The sequence below is a fragment of the Pristiophorus japonicus genome, chromosome 7 (assembly GCF_044704955.1).
Source record: "Pristiophorus japonicus isolate sPriJap1 chromosome 7, sPriJap1.hap1, whole genome shotgun sequence".
NCBI lineage: Eukaryota > Metazoa > Chordata > Chondrichthyes > Pristiophoridae > Pristiophorus > Pristiophorus japonicus.
Window position 1 is genome coordinate 18,929,323 of NC_091983.1, and position 10,923 is coordinate 18,940,245.

General features: G+C 44.3%; 1 protein-coding gene across 1 annotated transcript in view; it reads right to left on the bottom strand.

Annotated features, from left to right (window-relative positions):
• adgrb3 (adhesion G protein-coupled receptor B3) overlaps nucleotides 1–7,563 on the bottom strand; it is a 920,563-nt gene extending 913,000 nt beyond the window's left edge. The window contains exons 1-2 of the mRNA XM_070884862.1: nucleotides 7,006–7,563; nucleotides 6,750–6,939 (exon numbers count right to left, since the gene is read on the bottom strand). Of these exons, the coding sequence (XP_070740963.1) occupies nucleotides 6,750–6,939; nucleotides 7,006–7,563 (748 nt within the window). The remainder of the gene's footprint in view (nucleotides 1–6,749; nucleotides 6,940–7,005) is intronic.
• Nucleotides 7,564–10,923: the final 3,360 nt, after the last annotated feature.

Below are 10,923 nucleotides of genomic sequence, written 5' to 3' on the forward strand. Positions count from 1 at the left end.
GCGTCACTGCATATTTAGTGGCTAATGTATTTAACAGCTTTTATCTTAACAGTGCTATGATAGAAACACCTATAAAGAACAGTAATGAGATGGTTCTCGTGTGTGTTCAACAAGTAATGTAGAGCTTTAAGGGCCTTATTATGCTGTAGCCACAAACCTGTATCATGCAATGTGGGACCAACAGGCTCAAGTTATGCTGCTAGTCTTGCACAGAGCTATCTTCATAGGCGTTCAAACATGTTGGCTAATAATGTAATGTGAGGAGAGTCAACAATATAATTAGGTCACTGCTAATAACAGCAAATTAACACAATTACTGGGTGCTTTGTACTGCAATTACTGTCCAACCCAAATGATTACTCCTAGAGCTGGTTTCACACCTCTTACCATGATGCAGCCCACAATCAGACTAACCCGACTACCAAGCTTTGCTTCTGGTTTTTAACCAATTGGCATTGGAGCAAAAATCAATAGTGTAACTAGCTTGAAAAAGAAATATACGCAATGTAGGGAGCAGTAACCATGCAGAGCAGACAATTTTCTGATTTAGTACCATCAGTCTCAAACTTTATTGCTGTACCAAGCTTGGAGTTTGACACCAGTAGCCATGTTCCAGGATAAGCCTGGACAACATGGATATAATGTATAACACTATATATTAGACATGATCCATTGCTGCTCACCATACAAGCAACATAAGATGTGTGTACTGATATTGTGAATATGATATAGTAGAACTGCAATGGTTTTTAATACATGCAGCAAGTTAATTGGAATATTTTGCCTTTAGTTCAACGACATTAACTTCATTTTATGCACATTCCAAAGTATTTCAGTCTTAGGCTGCAGTTGTGGTTTCACGCTAATATGCTCCAGTTTTGCCCATACTTCAAAGTGAAAGTGTAAACAGGACTCTAGAGTCATGTCCCAGTCTGACCATGGGAAGCAGTGTGAATCAACCAATATGAGAAGCCATCTCACATCACTTGGACTAATGTGGTGTATAATTCCAGTAGGGCTTTCACGTGTGGTGTTAACATGTTAAACATTTACCACCCTGGGAGTGGAGCTCTGAGCTTGTATACACACAGTCCCTGGGACTGGAGCTCTGGGCTTGTATACACACAGTCCCCGGGACTGGAGCTCGGAGCTTGTATACACACAGGCCCTTAGGGCTGGAGCTCTGGGCTTGTATACACACAGGCCCTGGGACTGGAGCTTGGGGCTTGTACACACACAATCCCTGGGACTGGAGTTCGGAGCTTGTATACACACAGGTCCTTGGACTGAGCTCTGGGCTTGTACACACACAGTCCCTGGGACTGGAGCTCGGAGCTTGTATGCACACAGTCCCTGGAGTGGAGCTCTATGCTTGTACACACACAGGTCCTTGCTGCTGGGCACAGTGTAACAGTGCTGCCGTTGGCACTTCAGATTCTACGTCATAACCAAATCCTAAACCCATGCACTTATTCCAACACATGCAATAGATTCCAACAGAGAAAGAAAACCGCTCATCATCAGACAGACACAGAATTGCTTTCTCTATCAATTCTAGCTACAATTGCATGTATTTTACTAAATTGGTGCAAATGTAATTTAGAATAATTGCAAAACAATGAACAAAAAATGCAGCAGCAAAAAACTCTAGCTAATATTAATCACGCTAATTTTGGTATATCTGGATTCTGGGGAGGTCCCAGCAAATTGGAAAACTGCATATGTAACGCCCCTTTTTAAAAAAGGAGGCAGTCAAAAAGCAGGAAACTATAGACCAGTTAGCCTAACATCTGTGGTTGAGAAAATGTTGGAGTCCATTATTAAATAAGCAGTAGCAGGACATTTGGAAAAGCAAAATTCAGTCAGGCAGAGTCAGCATGGATTTATGAAGGGGAAGGCATGTTTGACAAATTTGCTGGAGTTCTTTGAGGATGTAACGAACAGGGTGGATACAGGGGAACCAGTGGATGTGGTGTATTTGGACTTCCAGAAGGTGCCACATAAAAGGTTATTGCACAAGATAAATGTTCAAGGTGTTGGGGGTAATATATTAGCATGGATAGAGGATTGGTTAACTAACCGAGAACAGAGAGTCAGGATAAATGGTTCATTCTCTGGTTGGCAACCAGTAACTAGTTGGGTGCCGCAGGGATCAGTGCTGGGACCCCAATTATTTACAACCTCTTTAACGACTTGGAAGAAGGGACTGAGTGTAACGTAGCTAAGTTTGCTGATGATACAAAGATGGGAGAAAAAGCAATGTGTGAGGAAGATGCAAAAAATCTGCAAAAGGACATAGTCAGGCTAAGTGAGTGAGCAAAAATTTGGCAGATGGAGTATAATGTCGGAAAGTGTGAGATCATGCACTTTGGCAGAAAAAATTCAAAGAGCAAGTTATTATTTAAATGGAGAAAGATTGCAAAGTGCCGCAGTACAGTGGGACCTGGAGGTACTTGTGCATGAATAGTATGCAGGTACAGCAAGTGATCAGGAAGGCCAATGATATCTTGGCCTTTATTGCAAAGGGGATGGAGTATAAAAGCAGGGAAGTCTTGCTACAGCTATAAAAGATATTGATGAGGCCACACCTGGAATACTGCATACAGTTTTGGTTTCCATATTTACAAAAGGATATACTTGCTTTGGAGGCAGTTGAGAAGGTTCACTAGGTTGATTCCGGTGATGAAGAAAGGTTGAGTAGGTTGGTCCTCTACTCATTGGAATTCAGAAGAATGAGAGGTGATCTTATCGAAACTTATAAGATTATGAGGGGGCTTGACAAGGTGGATGAAGAGAGGGGGAGACTAGAACTAGAGGGCATGATCTTAGAATAAGGGGCTGCCCATTTAAAACAGAGATGAGGAGAACTTTCTTCTCTTAGAGGATTGCAAATCTGTGGAATTCGCTGCCTCAGAGAGCTGTGGAAGCTGGGACATTAAATAAATTTAAAGCAAAAATAGACAGTTTCTTAAATGATAAGGGGATAAGGGGTTATGGGGAGCGGGCAGGGAAGTGGAGCTGAGTCCATGATCAGATCAGTCATAATCTTATTGAATGGCAGAGCAGACTAGAGGGGCCATTTGGCCTACTCCTGTTCCTATTTCTTATGTTCTTATTATCTACCTATCATCCATCTCTCTCTCTCTCTGTCATTCTCTCTGCCATACATCTATCTATCTCTATCATGCTGTGGACATGTATGCAAAATGTAATCCAGGCACAGCTGACAGGAGGAATTTTTTTTCTTCTTGGGGACCTGTGCCGAGGATTTTTCTGCCTCACGTTTGCATAGAAATCGGCGAGGTGACCGCGGACAGTCACAGCATGCCGCATCTTCTGGGTGTTTGATCTGCGAGCATCGGGACACGGCCAGGCATTTACTCCAGGTTTTCAGCCTTGTGCGGCTGATCGCAAGGGTCTGTTCCCAGAACTTTCTGTAGAGGGCGCAAATGTCACGCGAATCAGATAGTGCATCCTGGTGTACTAGCACCTGAAATCGCTGGTGCACCGGTTTGCCTGGCATGGTGGTGGCGAGCAACACGCAATGAGTGGCTGGAGAAATGAATTGCTACAAGCTCGTGGCCTGGGAGTGGCGAGCATTATTAGCACAGGCAGCAAGCAGCCTGTTTCAAAGCTGAGTAATCCTCTGCAAACACTGCGAACGAGACCCACAGCGGGCACGTTATTTCAATGAGTTGGTAGAGAAGGAGGAGATCCGCTTGACTATTGTTAATAAACCTACAGGCCTGCCACAGTGCCGCTAAGACAATGGCAATTGCACAAGTGTACCCCAGGGCACCATCTCGACCTGAGCTCCTCATAAAACCATAGAATCATATAGCAGGGAAGGAGATCATTCAGCCCATCGAGCCTGTGCCGGCTCTTAGAAAGAGCTTTCCAATTAGTCCCACTCCCCCTGCTCTTTCCTCACAGCCCTGCAAATGTTCATCCCCTGCAACTATTTATATCATTCCAATTTTGAAAGTTACTATTGAATCTGCGCCCTTTCAGGCAGTGTAAATTCGTCTCCTTTCCTCTCCCCGTCAAACTTCAACATTGACCAACGCTTACTCCTTAAACCAGCCATTAATGCCGAACTGTTCTTTCAACAAAGAAGGGAATCATTCATCCTTTTTTTAAAAATAATAAACAATATCCACTGGAATGACACCGTTTCATTGGCCCCCAGAGGCCGCGAGTAGTGTTTTAGCCACTGTGTCTGTTGGTTTGGTGAATGTAAAATTAGCTGCAAACTTGCAGGAATCAACGGATGTGTGAGTTGTCAAGGGTTTGAGAGAAGAAGTAAAAAAAATGTAAAAGCACAATCTCGTTTTATTTGCTCTTGGTGTGTCTATCACTCTGGAGATACCTGTACAACCCTCATAGAATCAGACAGCACAGGAGACTATTCAGTCCACCGTGCCAGGGTTGGCCCACTGCAAGAGCTATCCAATTAGTCCCAATTCCCTGCTCTTTTCCCACAGTCCCGCACATTTTCTCGCCCCTTCAAAAAGAAAGCTAAAACCTGAAATTTAACCAATGTTTCTCAGGTCACGTCTGTGACTTCCGAGAATCAGGAATCTCTTTCGTCCCTGTACTTGCACACTGTGTCAGCGGGCATGCTATACTTGTGGGGATAAACCCAGTCAGCAGAAACTGTAAGAAGTAGCCTATTTTTCTTATGAGCCGAGGTTCTTAAGTGATTCACAATTTACAGCGTTCAGGTTGGGACCAAACCTTGTTTGTTGTTGCAAAGACTGGTTTGCATGCTAAATGCCACGATACGTTTGTCTTCGCTTGTACGGCAACCGTCTTTTATTATAGGATGTTATTAACAGTAATACGGTAATAATGGACACACGGCTCAGGGAACCATCAGAAAGCAGCGTGTCAGACTATGAGCTAGCCATTCAGAAGCTGCACCCCACTGTTCTATGCAGTACATGTTATGACAGGCATCAAGCTACACATTCACAGCTTTAAATCGAGTTAACAGCTACTTCTAGAAGTAGGACGCATTATTTTGCTTTTTCACCTCATGCCATATTGCAATTTGGATATATTATATATTTTAAAAAACGTTCTTTTCCGATAGCTTATTTTCCAGTAATAAAATACAGGAACTATTTCAGCTGAAAAGCTATTTGCTAGCATTTTACAATTCCCTACCGGCGGCTCAAAGATACGTCCCGTGGGCTGCAATTCCAACATTTTTTTAAAAAGCAGTGCGGAGGAGTTTATCACCAGCGATTGGTAACACTTTACATTTCTGCATTTGCAGCTCATTGTCCTATTTGTGGCTCATCGGTTCAGCCCGCTCCGCCGCCCGTCATTTGGCGGAGTTTCCGCCGGAATTGCGACGGCAGAACGGGAGGAAACCCGAGGAAATGCAGCCACGGGTTTTTATTTTCTCCAAATTCCGCCTATCCGAGTCTGTCACGTAAGGAATCAAGTCAGAGAATAAGCTATCAATCTTCAATGGCGATGGGGTTGGTCGGGGTCTTCTGCGGTCGAGGTAATACACCCAGGAACGAACTGATTAGCTGCACACACTTGGAATATGCTCCTTCCACACACGCCAATGAATAATTTAATTGTGAACAATGGATGTTTACCAATACTAAAGAAGTGGATTATTCCTAACTGACAGCCCTGCGCAATTCGGCATTGTATACGTCTTCTGGGAATTTGTCAAATGCGAAGAAGCTTATTTTTTGTTGTCAAGTTGATTAATGTTGCTGTATGCTTACCAGGACTCTGATAACGTTACAACTTATTTACAAAAATATCAAGCTAGGCTGGCATAGAATGAATTGGAAAGACGGTAGTCTGCCTGAGTTTCAGTCCAACTGCTGACACAGGTACTCAGACTGCTTTGGTATCAGAGGCTGGGAAAGGTCATAATAACAAGATATGCCTAGCAACCGAGCAAAACCAGTCACTCTCTCAAGTGCATTGGTTAAGGGTTGCAGTACAAATAGTAACAACATCCCTCCCTCTCAGACAATGTTACTTCTGAAGCCTTATTTGTATTTATTGCCGACTATGTAAATATTTATGCATTATATAGATCTGCAACCCCTTCCATAGGGACAACAGGCAATAGTATGGATGGCAATTCCAAGTTGAGAACTACACTGAAGCAATTGAATGCTCTACCACTCTCATTAAGAGGCCTGTTCACAAATTCAAATTATTTCCACCCCACTGGTGACATGCATCAACTCCCTCGACACTTTGCTTCTCCTACCTGTCACGTTTGATATGAGCAGCATGCTTTTAAGGCTTTAAAAAAAATACCTATCTTCGGAGGCCTACAGAGATCTTTGGGGATTTCTGGCTTTGTTCTGATATGTGAAATAAATGAACCTGTGAAACCCAAGAGACAGATGGAATTTGAAGAGACCCACAGTAAAAAATCTCGTCTCTTCACAAAAGCTATGGGCAAGTTCAGGAAACCAAACTTGCGTGTCCATCTCAAGATATACCTAGCAACCGAGCAAAAGCAGTTAACATCTCCTAGGTTAAGGGATATTCCAAATCTGACCACAAATAGGCCGGGTACTTCAAAACAGAATAGAAACACAGGCACCATGTAACTTTATACATAGTTATAACTCTAATAACAATTATAGAAATGATTTATATAGATGATAGCAATTATTTGATGCGTGTAATTACTTTATAATTGGCACCCCGAGGGTTGTTTTTTTGCCCAAAAAGCTTTGAGGCAAAATAAGGAGACCTACCTTTTCGAGGTGTCCGCTTGCCCTCGGTGAGGTTGCATGTGTGGGTGGTGTGGAGGCGGGCGGAGAGGCAGCCCTCGGTCTCTGCATTGAGAGGTAGAACCATGTCCAGCCCGTCTACGCCCGTCATCACATCCTGCTGGCAGTTGCACTTGGCGTCCATCACCCCGCAGGACCCGGCCTCCGACTCTCCCTTGCCTTCTCCTCTTCCTCCTCCACCTCCTCCTCCTCCTCGCTCCCCGGCACTTGCAGCGGGGGCCCCGGCCGCTCTCAGGCAGCCGTCCAGCCAGCCGCACAGCACCCGGCAGCCGAACTGGCTGGGGCTCACCTTGTTCAGCACCAGGAACTCGAAAGCCGGCCGGCCGCTCGGCCCCTCGCCGCGGGGCTGCCCCTCCGCCGCCCCACCGGCGTCGGGCGGCACCAGGCGCCGCAACTGAACGAAGTTCTTGGCAAACTCCAAAAAGACAAAGGCGCTCCTGGCCTGGCACAGGTGGACCACCGACCTGGCGTTCCTCAGCAGCTCCCTGATCTTCTCAGGGGAGTAGTGGTCGAACTGGTAGACCCATAGGGAGAAGCCGGAGCAGCCGTGCTCCCTTTTGGAGAACTTCAGGTAGATGGTGTACTTAGTCGGGTCCGGGTTCTCCAAGGTCCACGTACAGTTGGTGGAGTTCTGGGGAAACAATTCGCGTAGCGAGTACGATCCGTAGATGACTCCCTTCACGAAAGTGGAGCACAGGTCCTCGGCAGCGTTAAATCCAAGCATAACCAGGAGATGGGTTGCAAACATGTAAGTCCTCAGGTCAGCAAAGGCCCTCATCCTATGTCATTTGGCCTGGGGAAAGGGGGAAGGAGATCAAAATGCAAGTAATAGCTTAGGATGCAGACATCAGTAACAGCAAAACAGCTCCCCCCCCCCCTCCACCCCAAACCCCCTCCTTACTCACACCGATCCTCCGAGATCATTTCGCCATTTAATATTGGGAGATTATTGACACATTGGCTTGAATTTTAAGCTAAGGTTTCTGTTTGGTGGCTGACAAAACATCGCCGCCACGCGGATATTATCCCAATATCTGTGAGGGAGCTGGAGCCAAGAATGATATTTCATAGCAACCTTCTGCAGACTAGTCTATCTGATATTAAACATGCCACATGCGAACAGACCCACAAATGAGAAGGAAAGCTTCGAAAGTTAAGCACACTTACATTGTAACATACAGTAATCAGCCCACCCCGATCAATAACTACATTTAATGAAGTGTTTCTCTCTAACTGTGATCATGGAATAAATTGCCTGGTTTAACATTCATTTTAAGGCTGGAGGTGAGACTGTCAAATGCGGTCTTCAGGCAGACGGTGCATCCGTACAAACCCCCCGCTATCTTGGTTCCCGACCCTGCTTATCACTGCGACTGAAAAAGGTAGTGCTGCTAAAATTAAAATGAAAACTTTATATTTTTGCAACCGAAATGAATCATATTTCAAACCGTCCGCAGCGTTGCATAACTCAGCCAGGGTAGGTGCTGTATGACTTTCTTTTCGAGTTACTTACTCCGCCGAGCTCCTAAAACGCAGTCGAAAGAAAACATCGGCATGTAGTCTCATCGGCGTGCAGTTTTAATAAAGAAAAGGCATTCGCGGATCCGAAATTCAGCAAAAAGAAAGGTGGCTCCGACTGAAACCTCGAACTCGCTTCTACCAGATGATCCCCTTTCTGATTTATGTATTTTATAATTGGTTTTTTAAATTACCTTTTCAAAAATCCTAGTCAGGTACTTTATAATGTGATGTTTTCAAATATTATGCATTCGTGGGTTTTTTTTTTGTCCGCCTCTAGTATTCCCAGCACGTCCGCATTATTTTAAAGGTATATTGGCAATTCCTGAGATAAACGCGGAAGGTGTTAAAATTCCAAAAGATTCAAGTACCCGAACGTAGAAAAATAGGTTGTGCACAGAGAAGTTACACATATTAATCGGATTATAAACTCCACGACTTAGCATAAAGATGTATCTAGTTAAGAATCCGGTTTACTTTTCATAGTCCATCTCCCTGCCGCCCCCCACCCCGCTACCCCCCGCCAATATAATTCCTCTTATAAAGTTAATCCCGCGTCTTTTTGGTACCTACGAGGTACAGCCACACTTTGCCATAGGTGAGAATGAACTTTCTTTTATTTTTTAATAATTCTTTACATTCCAATTTCGCGACATCCGACGAGACCCACAGTATGTAAACAATGCGCATCTTCTGAATATGAAATGAGGCTGGGACACCCTGAGCATTCTACCTGAACTGATGACTGAATTGAAGACATGTCCCGAGAATAGGTTGGTCATTGCAACAACAACAACAACAAAAGCCACATTTGGCGAGGAATAGCGTGCAAATCGATTGGTGCCGCGAGGGATTCTTTAAATTAAAATAATCTCCAAAATTGTCATAATATCGCCATGATATTCTTTGTTATTCGCCTAAATGAACAGCCCGTGCATTAGTCCTTATTAAAGCTGACAGTATCGATTGAATCTCAACAATTTGAACGCAACCCCAACTTAAGCAAGTCGCGGTAGCCGTGTTGCTGGGACGTAACACGGTGTACAGTAGTGTAGTTTTAAAGCATGCAGCTACCAGTTCAATTATAACACTCGCCAGGATTTAATAAACATAAATCTGTAGCTATTGCTGCAAATCCCCCACGAACTAGCTTGTCCTGGTTTATATTAGCTTTAAATTGACGGACAAAAGTTCCAATGCGTCTGATTAAAATGACACTTTAAAAGGCTTAGAAATTGTGTGTAAGAACAGCAGTGCGATGCGCCCCCAGCTCCGTGTAATTGGAGACATTGTTAAATGCAGCTCTTGGAAGAATGGTGATTTAGCGCCCCAAATCCAAGCAGATCTGATGCAGAGCCATCCCCTCCCCTTGTGTAGGCGTTTAAGTGAGTGTCAGACGACAGAGAGCAGAGACTGTCAAACCAGCTTCGCGTCCGCATCGACATCTTCTCCATTCTCCAGCTGAGCCGGAACACAGGTTGCGAACAGGGCGCCTAAAACCCCACACAATCATCCCCAATATTATTTTCTTGTTACTTTCCCATAACAGTATCCGCATCCAACTAAAAGCAGGTCGTTTTTTTAAAATTAAATGAATATAAGTATTGCTAACGCGTTCAGCGAACGTGTATGCACTATCCAACTACTACAAACATCCGGCTCAACTCGGTGGACATGCCAGGTTTATATATTTGTCTGGACCTGTATTTGAAGCACAGGTCGCCAGTAAAAGGGATTCGTATAAGTTTATATCTTAGAAGCAGTGGTGGTGTCTATCTCTGTTAAACATAGTCGGCGCCATAACACCACTCTCTGCACAAGTTCTCTCGGATGCTGAGACACTGGCATTGGCTCACTTCCATCTCAACTTCCCTTACAAACACGTTTCTCGTCTAACATTTCCCACCCGCGATCTCGCTCAGAACAACTCGCTTGTTTAAGTCTGTGAGGATTGTTTGTCTCTAGATGTTTCATAAAAAAATTTTGGTTAACAAAAAGCCCCTCTCAGAAACATTTACCGAGTCCGCAAGGATAGCCCGTCTCATGATAAGAGAATTGTTGCCGATCTCTTCACTGAAGCGTTTATATATATTTACTAACCAGTCGTCAGCTATGTCTCCAAAGATCTGGAAATAGTAAACAGCTTGCATCTTACCTTACAATCCGAAAGCTGTGCCTATTTCTTAACGATACTAGCACACCTGCCCAGTGTGGCGTGGAAAGAATTCGGTTCCTCGGCTCTAACGCTTCCCATTTTACCCTTTAATACAATCAACAATTAGAACCGATTCTTCAGAAAGCCATTAAACTCCAGAATACATGTTTGGTTTTTGTATTGGGCTTTCCCCACCCTCTCTCTCTCTCTCTCTCCCTCCTGCAAACAGAACCGTTAAAACCGAGCCGGATGGAGCAGGAGAATTTTTGTTGTTGTTGAAGAGGAAATAAAAACCCTGCAAATATCCCCCCAAAAAAGAAAGAAAAAATAGGAAAAGGGGAGGGGGTGGGGAAAGAGAGAGAGAAGGCTGCTGAGATTCTCGCTTGCTGCAGAAATAGATTCAGATCACTGGCGGACTCTCCCGAGATGACATGGAGGAAAAAAAATCCTTGGCTGATGATGGTG